The following is a 17,132-nucleotide window of genomic DNA, read 5'->3' on the forward strand; positions in this document are numbered from 1 at the left end:
CCAAGGCACCTGGAAGCACCAAGTCTTCTTCCTCAGAAGAACTGGCGATCGGTAGAGTCCCCAAGGGGGGAGGCAACGATGGATGCCGGGGGACAGAGGAAACCCCAAGTATTGGCTACGTAGGGAAGGCACCGAGTAATACATCAAGGCATTCCAGCAGCGGTGCTAGGATCAAGGGTGTGAGCTCCAGCATCAGTGGAGGCACCGACGGGGCCTGCGGCTCGATGACTGAGGGTTCAGAGCACTGCCAACTGAACCCTACGATCCAGCTCCACCTAGAAGCCTGCCATGGACATGGCAGGAGCCTGATCTTTCCCCGGCACCAAGGAGGGTGAAGAATCCGATGTTCTGGAACGGGAGGACACAGACAGAGGTCGATCTCCGGCACTCCTCTCCAGAGGGGGAGCCTAAGCAGGGATAGACACCGAGAGTTCAGTGTTCATGGGTTCCCCTCAACCGTGTGGTGTCAATACACCGGATGCCGGCGTGGAGGGCCACGACTTCTTGAGCCGAAAAGGTTTCTCCATTTTATCTAGACATGCCCTACGACCTTGAGATTCATCTGGTCAAAAAATGGCAACCCCAGACATCACAAGATGCCCCCAGGCAAAGGATGCTGACCTCATGCGGAACAAAGACATGGTCCGCAGGCACTGGGGGCATCACTGGAAACCAGAGGAGGCCATGCCTCGAGCTGACGGTGCAGGGCGGACATAGATGCCAAAAAAATCCCTGGAACCGATCACAAAGAAGGTAAAAACTTACTTCGCCATCCCTTTCACTAGGGGGAAACCGAGGAAGGGGGACCCCATGTGAAAGTGGTGAAAAAATTGCAAGAAGAAAATGCTGAACTCTAAGACAGAGCAGAGCTCTACCAATGTGAAGCAACTGCACCACAGAAAGAAAGAAACTGAAGGGGGACCCTGTGTGGCCGTACGGATAGTGGCATGCACAGTGATGATGTCACCCATTGTGAGGACTACCATCCTGCTTGTCCTAGGAGAACAGAGGTTTGTGTTAAATGTCTTTATAAAACTTTCAAATATTACCCTCTCCAATTATTAGAGACCGATACTCACTGTCACTTAGCAGATTAGGTTCTGACTTACTTGCCTAAGCAGCAGATTCAGAATATCTGACTGTGTTCAGCGGCCACAGCTTAGCTGGATAACTACTTAGTTAGCCGGCTAAGTAGTGGACGGATTGGAGGAGGAGCTGGAAGGCACTATTTATCCAGCTAACTTAGCCAGACAAGTAGCAATATTTAGACTTATCCAGCTTACTTAGCCTTGTAAGTTAGACCTACTATTGAAAAGGTCTAAAATTAGCTGGATAAATTTATCCAGTTAACTCAAAAGTTATCCAGGTATATTCAGCAGCATGGCTGTGCCACTGAATATCCCAGCTAAGTTAGCAGATAAGTTATCTGCTACGAGAGTCTGAATATCTACCTCATTGAGAAATGTAAGTTGCTCTGAGAATATTGTATTACTTTTCGACAGGGATGGCTACTATAAAAGAAATACAATAAATGTGATGGCCTTAAAGCAAGTTAAATATCGTTGCTTTGACGAACAGAAAGCCATTAAGTGTTTTTGGACACCGATTATGGAACAAATTAATCAATCAGAATTAAGCATCAAATTAATAAGCAAAACGATTTTATTGAATAAGCAAGACAAAAATCCCAAAGGGACCCAAGTCCAAAGAAGATTTATAGATCTGGTACTTCTAGGGGAAAAAAAGTATATCCTTCTCAAAATGGACCACTCCACATACTCCCATGTTAACACAATGGCTGAAAGTAATGACTAGATATTTAGCAACGTAAAAGAGGGTGAAAGGGGAGTAGACTTGGGAGGTAATCTATGGAAATATTTCTTTACATAAAGGATGGTGAACACATGGAACAGCCTCTCTGTGGAGACAAGGACTGTATCGGAACTCAAGAACCATGGTTCCAGCAAAGAGAATCTCTGAGGGATGGGCTATTATAAAACTGAGTAGAAGATGTGGATGAGCAGACTTGATAGGCCATATGATCTCTATCTGCCATCATATTCAACGTTTCTATTGTGGGATCATGAGAAATATATATTCATAAATGGCCAGGCTTTTTTTTTTTGCAGTTACTTTCACTGCAACTGAAGACATTATTTAAAACAGATTCTCAACCCAAACCTTGGGACACAGTCAACTAGGTGGGTTTTCAGGATATCCACAATGAATATGCATGAGATAATTTGCATAAATCGAGGCAGTGGGCATGCAACTCTTACGCATATTCATTAGAGATTTCCTGAAAACCCATCTGGTTGTAGACCTTGAAGACTGGAGGTTCGCCACCTTAATACAGATAATAGAACTTAGTATGGATATTGGCAAATGTACTCAAACTAGGTTAGCAGCCTCAACCAACATCTCATCTATACCTCCTTTTCTCGTCTTGTTTTTCTCACATTTTTTATACTTTTGTTTATTATATGTGCATGTCATTGACCTTCTGTATTAATATGTCCAGTCAATAAAAAGAATCTAGTAGAGGCAAAGATGAATCTTTAAAAAATTGTCAATAGATTTAAAAAAAAATAAAAAATAAAAAAAAAAGAGGACTAAGGCTAGGAAAAGTTAATATTTCAAGCAATCTCATAGCTACTATATTTATGTGGACACCTTGCCGTGCTGATGGGAATCAAAGAATTCCCCAACTTTCTTAAACTCACAATAGTAGAAGAGACTTAGAAGACCTGGATTCACAAACATATAGGGATCTTAATTTTGTTATTCAGTCCCACTGCATTATTTTAAATTAAGTTGGAGGTACTGTTACTTCAAAATAATCTCTGGAGAAAATGATCACCAAGATAGAAATATAAATAATATCAATTTCCTAAATAAAAGGTCCTGTTCAGGGAAAAAAAAAAAAAAAAAAAAAAGAGTTCTCTATAGCTATGTATATGGCAAGAATTCTTGCTGAATATAGATAGCTTAATGCTTTGGTAAACAATATTTGTGGCATACAAGTATATCATGTCAGTATTCTCTTGTTTTTATTTCCCTATTTATCCCATGCAAGATCACTCAGAGCAGGTTACAGTAGAACAAAAACAATGAAATGAACATGTAATAGAAATAGACACAGAAGTCATAATCAAGCAATATCTCAATTAATGTCAAACAGCAGTAAATGCAAAGGCATTTAACAAAAGTCTAAATGACAAAAAGTCAGTTGATAAGAGCTAAATTATTCCACTAATTTGCACCTGTATTAAAAAAACAAACAAACAAAAAAATCATTTTGGGTGGAATCACCAGATAATTATCCCCTTGTGATCATAATGTCTGAGGGGGAATGTAAGATGAGGCCCATATCATGTCAAAGTTAAAATGTTTCACATGTAATATGCTGAGTAACCTGTAATCAATGGAGAGTGGTCCAAAAGTGTTAAACATGTTCTCTGAATTGTGCCTGGGCAAGCAGTCTAGCTGCAACATTTTGAATTTGCTGTAAACATCTTGTACTTTTTGCTAGTAAACTCAAGTACAGGATATTACAATGGCACACTATTCATGCTAGGTGATCTTTCCACCTCAACCCTGTGGCCTAGTTTGATCACACTTGTGCTATGTCCTGCTAACATCAAATTTGGCTTCTCTTTTTCAATGTTTTCTGTTACACTTGTAAATAGAGAACCCAGAAAACAGCTCAAACACTGGCAGTGGAAATGTTTTACTGTTTTCAACTAAGAAAATGAAATCACAGCATTGTCTATACCAACAAAAACTGCCAATAAATTAGCTGTCGGGCTATACTTCACTTAACTAAAGAGTAAACGAAAGGATCTTTTATGGTCATTATGAAAAGGAGAAAAATATACAGGTACTATATAAGAATATTCACTATGGCTTTCGAATTGAATACTTGACGTCTTTAAGGTAGTTCTGGCAAAGACAGGACAATTAAACAAAAAAACAAAACACCAGGAGACCACAGATAATGTCTCTTGATCGTAGCTCCTAGCAATAGGCAGGGGGCATGTTACAACACAAGAGCCGTCCAAGAGTTTGCCCCCCCCCAGCTGCACCGGGCCACCTACGAAAGGGCGGCTTTCAGAGAGAGACCTTGGGGCCGGGGTAGGGCTCCCCTCCGCACCAGAAGTCAGCCGGCTGGGGGATCTCCAGCAGCCACACCTCCTGGGGAACGCTCGGGTCCGCCTGGCCAGCCAGCAACTCGCTGCCGGCGGCTAGCTGCAGGAGCTTGTAGTAGTGACAGTCCCGGCCGTCGTCCGGGTCGTACGGGGGAGCCAAAATGTCCAGGAAGGCGGCGGGCCCGTCCACGGCGTTGATCTGGTGTAGGTTGTTCCGGTGGGGGCTGAGGAGGCAGGGCCCGCTGCTCTCGCTGAACTCGCCCACAGAGCGCAGGAGGGCCCGACGCAGCGCGTCTTTCTGGTGGGAGAGGAGCGGCGGGTTGAACTGCTGCTGCAGCGGCGCGGCGGTCGCCTTTTCCTTCTTCTTGGCGCCCGCCGCGTCGAGTTTGTCGAAGCCGCTGATGCTAACCTGGCCGTACAGCACCTTCAGCAGGCCGTTCATGCCCGGGTGGTCGTGCAGGGGGATGCAGGCGCCGCTCTTGAGCAGGAAGACCCCCATGCTGAAGGCGTCCGTCTCGCAGATGTGCATGTAGGTGACGGGCGGGTTATGCGGCACCGAGATGGGGGCGGGCAAGGGCCCGGCCGCCCGCGGGGCGATGTTCAGGTCCTCGGCTCGGATTTCGCTCAGTAGCGCCGTCAGCTTGTTCACGTTCTCCAGGAAGCTCTTGCCCTCGTCCGCCTGCGAGGTCGAGCCGTTTTTACGGAAGGTAAGGAGAGCCTGCCGGGCGATCTTCTGGATACGGGAGGCCATGTTGTCCCGCGGCATGGCAGCCCCCTCTGTCCGCTGCCTGGCGCTCGAGTCCAGACCAGCGCCCGGACGCCGGACTGCCCACTCCGCGGCAGCAAGAGCGACGCCGTCGGCCGCTGACCCCCCACCTCAGCACCTAACGGTTTCCCGCGAGAAACGTCGCATCCCCCACCTTAGGGCCTCAGGGAGTCCTTAGCTCACCTCTCCCGCAGCGACGTTACAGTGCGCGTGGAGTTCACCGCCCATTCGTGCAAATATTCCTCTCACGTCTGCAGCACGAGCTCGGGCACCGCTTGGCAGCATGGGGCTTGTAGTCCCTCCGCGTCTACAGCAGCTTGGGGGGGGAGGGCCTCCAAATTGTAATTAACGGCGCATGTTGTATGAGCTCTTCAACTGATTGCGGCTGCTATTCGAAATCGCTTACATAAACAGATATTAATAATATCTACCAGTGGAGAACTCCAACTCCCATGTGGCTCGGCAAGTTAAAAGATAAAGGGCGCGGTGCCTTTTCCAGAAGTCCCGGAAACGATGGAAAGGGGCTCTAACCTGATGGCGCTTCTTGTATTTTAGATGGTTCCAGCCCGGTACTTCTTCATTTAGCATGTAGTGCGAGTCCAGTTTTCTTTGACTGATAAGTGGATTGCTTGAGGATCAGTATGGAGATTTGTAGCGGTTAATGTGATAGTTCAAGAAGCTTAGGCCTAATAGATCTATGAAACTGCCAATGCATCTCCTTTGGCTATATAATTTTTTTTTTTAAAGAATGGAGAATACTCATTTTAAGCAATAAAAAGTATTAAGTGCAGCTATAATTTAAAAGTGTCATCTTTATTCCATTATAGTGTCTATGATAAAAGGTATATTTGTGTGCCATGTCTATTGAGTAAGATTTAAACAGCGTAAGAGACGGGTCAAATCTTGTTAAGATTAAAACAAAAACTATTTTTTCATTGTAATGTTCTAGGCCCATGATAGTGATTGTTGAGTACAGGACTTTTTATGTCGAAAGATGTGAATCTAATTGAAATAGAAATCAGGTAAAAGACCTCAAGTTAGGAGCTTCCAATTTCAGCTGGTTTTAAATGCAGCAAATCTAACCAAAATGTATAAAAGGTAATCAACTGTAAAACATCGGTAAATTTCATTATTATCTCATAAACTAGGCAAATTTAGTGTTATAAATATGTGATGGTATCTCTTATCTGTCTTCTTCCAAAAATAAATATGCTCTCATTACATGAAGATAAGAGAAAAGAAACAGTAAGCACAATTGTGAGAGTACTTTATTCTGTTATATGGTTTCCCTTTTTAAAGCTAGTTTGATTCTAAGCCTTAGGAACAGCATGCTTATAGTCATCTTGCCCTTTCTCCGCCAGTGTCAGAATGTATCCCAAGATACACTTTTCTAAGTGATACCAGAACGCTATTTCCTCCGCAGTGTACCTCAGAAAACTCTGCCACATGGCTCTAAAGCTTTTCCCTATCTCTATTGCCTTTTGAGTAAATTTGTAAAGGGGTTATGTATGGGGAAAAAAATAGCATATACGTGCATATGTAGCATGTAATTGCGTACATGCCATTTTTATAAACATCAATTTATTTTTTGTGTCACACATTTACCAGTGCAAAAAAAGGGCAGTTATAGGGGCATTCTGGGGCAGGGTCAAGAGATATGCGCAGAAGTTGTACATTGCTTTGAGTGCTTTTATCTGGAAATCGATTCATAAATATCAATAAATTAAATGAAGTTGCTATTCTATAAGAGATTTACACATATAAATTATCTAATTTATTCGTACAATTTTGCACCTGATAATTGACTAATGCAAGTGAAATTAAACTTGTCCTTTTCAGTTTTTGGATAGGAGGTCTGGGTGAACTGGGAGGAATTCAGGTTGAAGTACTAGAAGTTGTAGGTGAACTGGAGATGGACTATGTGAACTGGGGGAGGAATTGGCAAACTCGTGATTTCAAGTAAGCGCACAGGTATTTTCAAAACAGTATACACACGTACTTTATCTGCCTCAGTGAATAAATAAGGTTTTAAGTATACATGTTATTTATTTTTGTGTTAGAATATATATGTATATGTTTATAAAGCAGGTACAGTAAGCACTTTCATTGCATTGCAAATATTCACACGTACTGAAACATAGGCGCATACTTTCAGAGCAGAACTATGCTGCATTTTATAAATTGTGCAAGCAACCCGCTGCACAGTTTATAAAATACTAGGATAAATCTCAGTGCATCCACTTGTGAACAAATCTGTGAATAGGTCTGAAAGTTAGACTTTGGGGTCCCCAGATCTGACTGCAGACCTCTGGAGGTGCACTTTTTTTTTTTTTTTTGCCACATAGCAGTTCTGTTTCTAATCATGAAATTTCATAATGACTTTAGTGAAAACGATCATTTAGTGATGATGTCTGCTGCTGATCATGACAATGGTAAGTAAACTGCATTTTTGTGGTAACTGTGAAATAATATACAGATTCTATGATACCAGTAAGTACACAGAGACATCACTTTTACCCCAAAACCCTTGCAGCAGGCATACCTGGAAATTTTGGAATTTGTTCATTCTGAAATTAGGGTGGAGAAGGACAGGAGAATGAAGGGAATTCAGTCAGCATTATCTGGCATAAGTGGTAGCTGCAGACATTGTTATATAAGTATGGATGCCCCTAGCTGTAAGTACCTATATAACAATTCTAGTACTATAATATGTGCCAGAAAATGTGAATATTCTGCCTCGTCTCCCTTCCGTTCTCCCTTTTCCCACCACCACCTGCTGTTTCACTTGACCAACATTTCCCCCTTTCCTTCTCTCACCTCTTCTTCCCCACTGCATCTTCTCTTGTCTTCATTTGGTTTCCTGCCCTTTTCATCCTCTGCACAGGTCCTCAGCTGTTACTCTATTTTTTCTTTCTATTCCTGTGTCCCTCTGTCCATCTCTCCTGTGCCTCTTGATCATACCTCCTTTCCTTGCTTATGTGCCCTCCATCTCTTTTATACCTTTCTTTCCTTCCCTTTCCGTTCCATGGGCTCCTCTACCTTTCTTCCCCCGTGCCTCTGTATTTCCTTGTTCATCTCCCCATGCTTTCTTTAAACTTAAAAAATAAAAGAGCTGCAGCTCCATTTGAAGAACACCACAGGAGAGGAAGCTGCCTTTGTCCTGCTTGTGTTGTCTCAGCTCTGCATAGGGAAAGGAGGAGAACTGAGCTGCAAGAAGTGGCCAGGCCGAAGGGCATTCAGAAAATGCAGGATTTATCAGTAGGTTATGCATGGAGACAATAAGGGAAGCAGAGGAGAAGCAAGATATTGTTTTCTAGGTGTCTGGAAACTGGAAGATAGTCACTTCTAGCAGCAGACACCAGCCATTACTAAGTCCCTTCAGTTCAGCTACAGAACCAATGCATAATCCTAGAATCATGGAAAGAGGGGAAGCAGAACATTTCAGAGGCAATAAAGAAAAGAAGATGATGGTTGTTGGGGTCTTTACCTGGAACAGAGGGACCCATCTGGAAACCAACCCTATTGTCTAGGGAGATGTGCTGCCTGCCAGAAGCCTAAATTTGAAATGTTGTGGAAAGATTGCGGAAACTCATCAGACCCTCTGAGCACTACTTATGCTGTACTTCCACGTGGGCACAAATATTGCCAGATGTGACCCTGAGCAGATCAAAAAGGATTTTATGGGACTTGAATTATAGGTGAAAGTGGCAGAGGCACAGGTAGTGTTCTTGTCTGTCTTTCCATTCTAGGGTAAAGGCATGGCAAGGACAGACATATCCTAGAAACAATACACATCTTGCAGCTGCTTGAAAAGTGAATGCATATCCCATGGCTGCATGAATGATGTATTCACCTATTTATGTAGCTCTAGAATTTTTAAGAATCAGATCTCTAGGAATTCAGTTGAATGGTTTAGACAATTATTTTCTTGAGAGCAACTATGTGCTGTTCCCTGTACGTACCAGGATCAGTCCAGACGGTGGGTTATGTCCCCCGTCCAGCAGATGGAGTCAGAACAAACTTTGAGGGGCGTTACCATATAAACCAGTACACCCTCTGCTGGAGCTCAGTATCTTTCTGACTCCAGCAGATGAGAGTTGGGGAACCATCGGCTTCCCCAGGGTGGCAGGGCCTTAGGTTTTTCGCTTTCTTCTTCCTGTCACTCTCTTACTTTTTGGATCAAGTTGTTTAAAGTTTAAAAAAAAAACAGTGTTCAATTTTTGGGGAGGTGTGGCTCAAGTCTGTTCTGCCTCCTTCTCTGTTCTTCTCTCCTCCTTCCCTGGCTGGGGTAAGTGCAGCCTTTCTTCTCTTTGCAGGATTTTTGAATTTTTGCAAATTTTCCTCTCAGGTTTTTAAGCGCAGGTGCCTCGTGGCAGCCGGTGGTGCCGGCCTCTCCGAGCTCCCGGCTCCGTTCCGCGGCCCCGAGGTGATTTTTCGCCAGGGTCGCTGCTGCAAGGAGGGTCTTCCCCTTCAGCCCGGGACATCCTCGGCGGGTAGTGCAGGCCGTTCGGGCCCCCCCGCGGCACTTTCTCGCGCTCTAGGCCCCCCCATGGCTTTCTTTATTCTCCCCGGCGATCTTCATGCCGCGGCTGTCCCGGTGTGCGGCCTGCGGCGAGCCGGGGTCGAGAATTTCGCGGGAGGGGATTTGTGCCCGGTGCCTCCCCGGTGGGGAAGGCACCTCCCAGCCCCTCGGCACTTTCTCCTTCCTCCCCTTCCCGCGGCGCGGGCCGGCCACTTCGCCGCCAATGGCGGGAACGGCGGCCATCTTGAATTTGCAGCACAATGCTGCCCCGATCTCAGCGCAGGAGCAGAGGGATCTTCGGGGAGGTTCTCCCCCGAATTTATCCCCGGAGGGGGGGTTGCCCGATCAGGGGCCCGCTGAGGTTCCCTTCCCAGGGCCCCCTCCCAGCATGCCGAGGTTTTCGCCGGAGTTTATTCTTTTGATGCACAGTGCATATCTACAGGGCCTGGAGGGCCCCGGGGGTCCGCCCTCGGGCCCCCCTCTGTCCAAGACGCCTAAGGTTCCTACGGCTCCACATGGTTCTTCCCCTGACCCGGTGGGATCTGGGTCGGGGGCCCCTGGGTTGCCCCCTCGGGTGCGTACTACCCTCGGGACTACCCTGGGTGGGGCGGGGGCGACTGCGTCCTTGGGGGGTGATCTCCCAGACCCGCCGGATCCTGCGCAGCCAGACTCGCACGCTGAGGGAGACGACCCACGCGTGCTCAGGATCTTCCAAAGGGAGGAGCTGGATGATCTCATTCCTCAGATCCTCTTGGAGCTGGATCTTGACCCACCGCCGGATCCGCCAGCTCCAGTTGCTCCCGCCGTCGCCACTTCTTCCAAAAAGGGGGATCCAGTTCTCGCCGCCCTCCGGCCTAGAGCTCGGGCTTTTCCCACCCATGATTCGTTCCTTCAGCTCCTCACCAGGGAGTGGGATACTCCGGAAGCATTTTTAAAGGTCACTCGTGCCATGGAAAAATTGTATCCCTTGCCTGAGGATTTCCTGGAGCTCATTAAGGTCCCCAAGGTGGACTCGGCGGTCACCAAGAGGACAACGATTCCGGTCACAGGCGGAGCGGCCCTGCGGAATACACAGGACCGCAAGCTGGAAATCTTCCTCAAAAGGGTTTTCGAAGTCTCCGCCTTGGGGATGCGAGCTGTCATGTGTAGCTCGCTGGCTCAGAGGGCCAGTCTTCGCTGGGTGCAGCAACTCCTCACATCCCAGGATCTGCCGCCCGAGGAGGCTGCTCAGGCGGACCGCCTGGAGTCTGCCATAGCCTATGGGGCTGATGCCCTGTACGACCTCTTTCGGGTGCTGGCGAGGTCCATGGTGTCGGTAGCCGTGGCTCGGAGGCTGCTGTGGCTTCGGAATTGGGCGGCGGATGCCTCCTCCAAATCGAGCCTGGGCTCCCTGCCTTTCCGGGGCAAGTTTCTTTTTGGAGAGGATTTGGATCAAATCATCAAGTCTCTGGGGGAGAATGCAGTCCACTGGCTGCCCGAGGATAGACAACGTTCTTCACGGTCCTTTGCCTCCTCCAGAACCAGGGCCAGGGCGCAGCGGCGCTTCCGGTCCTACAGGCAGTCTGGACCGTGGACAACCTCTTCCAGATCCCACTCCTGGCCGCGGTCCTTTCGTGGGCGTAGATCCACGCGCGACGGATCGGGGCAGGGAAACCCTCCCCCTAAGTCCACCCAATGATGCCAGAGTCGCCCACTCCTCCACTCCCAGGATCGGGGGTCGGCTTGCGGACTTCTACGAGGAGTGGGTGCGTATCTCCGTGGATCAGTGGGTTTTGGACACTGTAAAGTACGGCTACGCCTTGGAGTTTGTCCACCCTCCGAGGGACAGGTTTCTCTTCTCCCCTTGTGGCTCCGACCTCAAAAGGACAGCGGTGCAGCAAACACTGGACCGGTTGCGGGACATAGGGGCCATTTCGCCCGTCCCCTTCAGCGAGGTGGGCTTGGGCCATTATTCTATCTACTTCGTCATGCCCAAAAAGGACGGGTCCTTCCGGCCCATCCTAGATCTGAAGGAGGTCAACAAATCACTGTGAGTCAGCCGGTTTCGCATGGAGACGTTACGCTCGGTGATTGCGGCAGTACACCAAGGAGAGTTTCTTGTCTCCCTAGATTTGACGGAAGCCTACCTACATATCCCCATCCTTCCTGCTCACCGTCGCTATCTCCGCTTCAAGATCCTCGGTCAGCACTTCTAATTCAAGGCACTTCCCTTCGGCTTGGCGACCGCCCCTCGTACCTTCACCAAGATCATGGTTGTGGTGGCGGCGGACCTGAGGAAGGAGGGCATCCTTGTACATCCCTATCTGGACGACTGGCTGATTCGCGCGAAGTCCTTCACCCACGGACAGTTCTCGGTAGCCAGGGTCATCCAGGTCCTCCGCTCCCTGGGCTGGGTGGCGAACTTCTCCAAGAGCTCCCTCGTGCCCTCGCAACGCTTGGACTTCTTGGGGGCGAGCTTCGATACGCGTCAGGGCAAGGTGTTCTTACGTCCGGACAAGGCTCAATCCTTGCGGGATCACGTACGTCGGTTTTCTGCATTGCCAGAACCCACCGCCTGGAATTATCTTCAGCTGCTGGGCGTGATGGCTTCCACCATCGATATGGTACCCTGGGCATTTGCGCATCTGCGACCCCTGCAGGCGGCTCTCCTTTCCCGATGGAAACCAGTCTCTCAGGATTATCAAGTGATCCTACCCCTTCCACAGACCGCCAGGGACAGTCTGAGTTGGTGGTTGGTCCCGTCGCACTTGGCTCGCGGCGTCTCTCTTGAGGTGCCCAATTGGGTGGTGGTCACCACCGATGCCAGCCTCGTGGGATGGGGCGCCGTCTGCGATCGAAGTGCCACGCAAGAGACGTGGTCACCAGTGGAGGCGATGTGGCCGATCAATCGCCTGGAAACCAGGGCAGCACGTCTGGCGCTCCATCGTTTCCTTTCGATGGTGCGGAACAGAGAGGTAAGGATTCTCCCAGACAACGCCACCACCGTGGCCTACATCAATCAGCAAGGAGGGACGAGGAGCAAGCATGTCTCCCTCGAGTCAACGCTCCTGATGGAATGGGCGGAGATACATCTCATCCGGATTGCGGCCTCACACATCACCGGGGTGGACAACATTCAGGCGGACTACCTGAGTTGTCAACAGCTGGACCCCGGAGAATGGTCTTTCTCCGACGAAGCGATGCACCTTCTGGTCCGCTGATGGGGTGCTCCGCACTTTGATTTGATGGCGACTTCCCTCAACGCCAAGGCCCCCCGCTTCTTCAGTCGCAGGAGAGAGCACGGCGCGGAAGGGGTAGATGCCCTAGTCCTTCCGTGGCCGACAGACCAGCTGCTCTACGCCTTCCCGCCCTGGCCCATGGTGGGCAAGATTCTTCGCAGAATAGAAAACCATCAAGGAGCCGTGATTCTCGTCGCCCCGGAGTGGCCCCGTTGTCCCTGGTTTGCAGACCTCCTGCAACTGGCGGTGGACGGTCCGCTTCGACTGGGACATCTCCCTCGTCTACTGCACCAGGGCCCGGTATTTTTCGAGCAGGCAGAATTCTTCTGTCTTGCGGCATGGCTTTTGAACGGCGCCGCCTCCGCCGCCGAGGCTACCCGGAGGCGGTAATCTCGACTATGCTGCGGACTCGCAAACCTTCTACCTCCATTGCTTACGTCCGAGTCTGGAGGGTCTTCGAGATATGGTGTTCCAATCAAGGGACCCGGCCCATGGAGGCGACGGTACCACTGATTCTACAGTTCCTTCAGGATGGCCTGGATAAGGGGCTCGCCTATAACTCACTTCGGGTTCAGGTGGCGGCCCTGAACTCCCTGGTACAGAAGGACATCTCTCTCCCTCTGCAGCCGGACATCGCACGTTTTCTCAAGGGTGTCAAGCACCTACGACCGCTGGTCAGGGATCCCTGTCCCTCCTGGAGCCTCAACCTTGTTCTTCGTGCCTTGTCAGGCTCGCCTTTTGAACCACTCCGTGGAGCGACCCTTAAGGATCTCATCCTCAAGATGGTGTTCCTCATAGCCATCTGTTCCGCACGACGCATCTCTTCAAGCATTGTCCTGCAGGGAGCCTTATCTTCGATTCACGGACTCAGGAGTCTCTCTTCGCACTGTTCCTTCGTTCCTCCCGAAGGTGGTCTCGTCTTTCCACTTGAATCAGACGGTGGAACTTCCTGCCTTTGCTTCCGACGAACCAAGGTCTCTTCGTCATTTGGACGTCAAGCGCGCCTTGCTCCACTACTTGGAGGCTACCAATGACTTCCGGGTCTCCGATCACTTGTTCGTGCTCTGGTCGGGGCCGAAGAAAGGGTCACAGGCATCGAAGACGACGATTGCTCGCTGGCTAAAAGACGCCATTTCCGCATCTTACATTGGAGCGGGACGGGTTCCGCCTCGCGGCGTCATAGCTCACTCCACCTGCTCACAGGCAGCGTCCTGGGCGGAAGCTCGTTCCGTTTCCTCTCAGGAAATTTGCCGTGCGGCAACATGGAAATCGCTGCACAGTTTCTCGAGACATTATCGACTACACCTGGCGTCGTCAGCCTCTGGGCACTTTGGCGACCAGGTTCTCCGAGCAGGTCTCTCAGGGACCCACCCGATTTAGGGAAGCTTGGGTACATCCCACCGTCTAGACTGATCCTGGTACGTACAGGGAAAAGAAAATTATTCCTTACCTGCTAATTTTCGTTCCTGTAGTACCATGGATCAGTCCAGACGCCCACCACTCTGGGATTCTGGCTCCTGCTTGGGTTCTTTATTGTACCTTTCAATTTTTTCTTATGCATGTTCACAGCTCCCTACAAGTTGGCTGTTTGCCTATGGTTGGCTGTTTCTTGTTACCTCATATTTTAGTTTATGGTTAAGTACACTTGATCCAGACTGTTTCTTGCTCTAATCGGGCTTTGCTATACGTTATACTGAGCTCCAGCAGAGGGTGTACTGGTTTATATGGTAACGCCCCTCAAAGTCTGTTCTGACTCCATCTGCTGGACGGGGGACATAACCCACCGTCTGGACTGATCCATGGTACTACAGGAACGAAAATTAGCAGGTAAGGAATAATTTTCTTATTTAAAATGCAGGAAAATATCACATTTGAAGTATTGCCTCTGATCTTCAGTGTATATAGACATTTAAAATGCAGACCGTTGAAGTCAAGCACATGATGCCAAGGAAGTTAAGTGGAAACTTTGGCCAAGATTACACATGCATTAGTCACCAATCTATGTTCATTACTTTGTCTTTTAGATCTATTTTTGTTGTTCTCCTCCTCCTCCACATTGCATGTTCATCTTTCTCTCTTTCCTGTTGACAGATAAGGGTATGTACATAATGCCTTTACCCACCACTGACTTGAGAGTGTAGTGAATGACTTTAATGTAAGGAACTGATGATTTTATTTTCTAACATTCCTACTTGGATAGTTCAGTTAAACTAATTTTTTTAGAAATTAAAATTCCTCCATGCAAATGTGGGGTCATTAGTGAGGATTAGTATATGTAAATAACTACTTTTTCATACTTGGACATGTCAGAGGAATTCCTCTCATTTGGAGCTAGGGTGGCCAACTTTTCCATTGTAAGACTACGATGACATGCTCAAATCATGATGACTTCAGGCCAAATATATGGCAGAACAATTTCTTAATGGGGTTATCCTTCTTCATGTGTCAAGTCAGCATATCGTAGGGCATTGTATAGTAGCCAAGATTATGTTTTTTTCCAAGTGAGGTACTCAAATCGGCAGACTTGTGTTTTGAGACATTCAACATCATCAGCTCTTATCTGTCAAGCTATTAGAAAGCATTGGGTACAGCTTGCAAAAAATGCATCCCATATTTTAATTCATCTCAAGATTTGCATTTTCTAGGGGCTGTAACATTAAAGATCTAATTGTACATTCCAGCTATTCTACCTCAAACTTGCCCTCTACAGATACAGACCACTGTTACAATTGCTCTTTCTGCCAGCTGAGATTGGATGCAGATCATATTTTTTCACCAACAGGTAGAGAAATTCATTACCATTACAAGTGTTGCGCAAATCTACCTTTGTTGTATATATGATTCTTATCATGAAGGTCGGTATATAAAAGAATTAAATAAATAAATAAATAAATGATCATTTGTCCATGTTCCTTGAGATATGTTGGGATGACTAAACAAATGCTTAAAACCTGTCTCGTAGAACACAGATGTTGTCTCAAGAATGAAAAAATAGAAGCCCCTCTTGTTTCGCATTTTTTTGGAACTGCAGCATGTCTTTGAGGATATAAAATGGACAATTTTGGATACTGTACTAGTGCACTGGAGGGGAGGCGATCGAGTGAATAAACTTTTGCATCAAGAGCAAAAATGGATTTTCTGTCTTGGGACTATCTCCCCGTCTGGTTTTGAGTAGGAAATTGAGTAAGGAGCTTTTATGTAGCCATACTAACATCTTGTGCATCATAATAACATGTTATTTGACGTATATGAGTTAGGCACTTCATGTATGTGCATATAAACCAAGCCTAGTGCTGGTCCTTTTCTTTAAGATGGCTGATGTCTGAGTTGTTAAGGTGTCTAGTGGGTATCCTTCGAGCTAAATAGTGTATTGTCTGTCCTGTTAAAAAGTTTTTTAACTTTATATTTTTGTATTTCAGAGAATCCTCATGTAAACATTAGAAAAGTGGACTATCGCGAAACTTAATATGTTGGGCTTGCCTTAATCTCACTAAAGGGGAAGTATTATTCTTTTGTTTGTAAGCATTAAAATATTTTTCAAAAATGTTAAAAATTTAATCTAAAAAAAAAAAAGGGATTAACTTCTAAGGGCCGATGATTATATATGACCTACAGCAGTGAAAATACTGAATGAAAAAAGATTCAGTATCTGCAGATTGGTATGATGGTCCAAATATTTATTGAGGTGTTTTCTTGATTATTATTTTTGAGTACATACATTTTGAAAGGCCTTGATTACAATGTTTTGTTTGCTTAACTTTCCATGGCCCATAACTAGACACCCCACATAATCTTCTTGTTTTGGAGGGAGGGGGGGGGGAGGTCACAGACTATTGTCAGTTGTCATTCCACTCATTACTTGGCTCTCAAGCACCCCCCTCAGTATACTTTTGTTTTATAAAATGTTATTTCAACTATTCTCATAAAGACATCAATCTACAGCCTCTCTCATGCAGCTTTGCTTCTCTATCACAACTAAAGCCGCCTTCTAATACACACCCCTCTCTATACTTCTCCATAACACACAGCCTCTCAGACACAGGGGCTCACTCGCCCTTTCCTTAAAACCTTCCCAGCCTTTCATTTCTGTTTTCCCTTGTGCCACCTGTCTCTCTATATGCGCTCCCCCCTCCTCTGTGCATTGCCTCTCTTGTGCTGCCCTCATGTCTCTAGTCCCCTCCCTCCCTTGCTCTTGTCTCTCTCCTCCCCAGTGCCTTCCTCTTTCTCTATCTCTCCTTTCTCCCGTACTCCCCGTCTCCTTTGGCTCTTAAGCTGTCTCCCTCCTTCCCTCGATGCTCTCATTGTCTCTCCCCTTCCCCCTGTGACCGTTCCGATCTTCCATACCTCCTTGTGTTTCCTCCCTTGCTTTCCCATGTGTCGGTCTTCCTTTCCTCCCCTTTCTCGTGTCCTCTCCTGTCTCTCCCCTTTTTTTTACCCTGTGACTGTCCCTTCATCTTCCCCTCCTCTCTTCCTGTACA

The 17,132-nt window shown here is 47.4% G+C and overlaps 1 protein-coding gene and 1 long non-coding RNA gene across 2 annotated transcripts; one reads left to right on the forward strand and one right to left on the reverse strand.

The window, feature by feature from the left end:
• Window positions 1-1,644: 1,644 nt before the first annotated feature.
• ADO (2-aminoethanethiol dioxygenase) lies at window positions 1,645-5,609 on the reverse strand. The gene has a single exon (XM_029609737.1). It carries the CDS (start codon window positions 4,912-4,914, stop codon window positions 4,111-4,113), a length of 804 nt encoding a protein of 267 aa, XP_029465597.1. The 5' UTR covers window positions 4,915-5,609; the 3' UTR covers window positions 1,645-4,110.
• A 1,020-nt stretch (window positions 5,610-6,629) lies between these two features.
• LOC115096257 lies at window positions 6,630-16,893 on the forward strand. Its single transcript, XR_003858001.1, has 3 exons — window positions 6,630-6,873; window positions 15,617-15,837; window positions 16,074-16,893. It is a non-coding gene; the product is annotated as an uncharacterized LOC115096257 (long non-coding RNA).
• The last annotated feature ends 239 nt before the right edge of the window (window positions 16,894-17,132 follow it).

Source organism: Rhinatrema bivittatum, chromosome 7, assembly GCF_901001135.1.
Source record: "Rhinatrema bivittatum chromosome 7, aRhiBiv1.1, whole genome shotgun sequence".
NCBI classification, from domain to species: domain Eukaryota; kingdom Metazoa; phylum Chordata; class Amphibia; order Gymnophiona; family Rhinatrematidae; genus Rhinatrema; species Rhinatrema bivittatum.

Coding starts and splice junctions, on each gene's coding strand:
- ADO (XM_029609737.1), bottom strand. CDS start 4,914: ATGCCGCGGGACAACATGGCCTCCCGTATCCAGAAGATCGCCCGGCAG.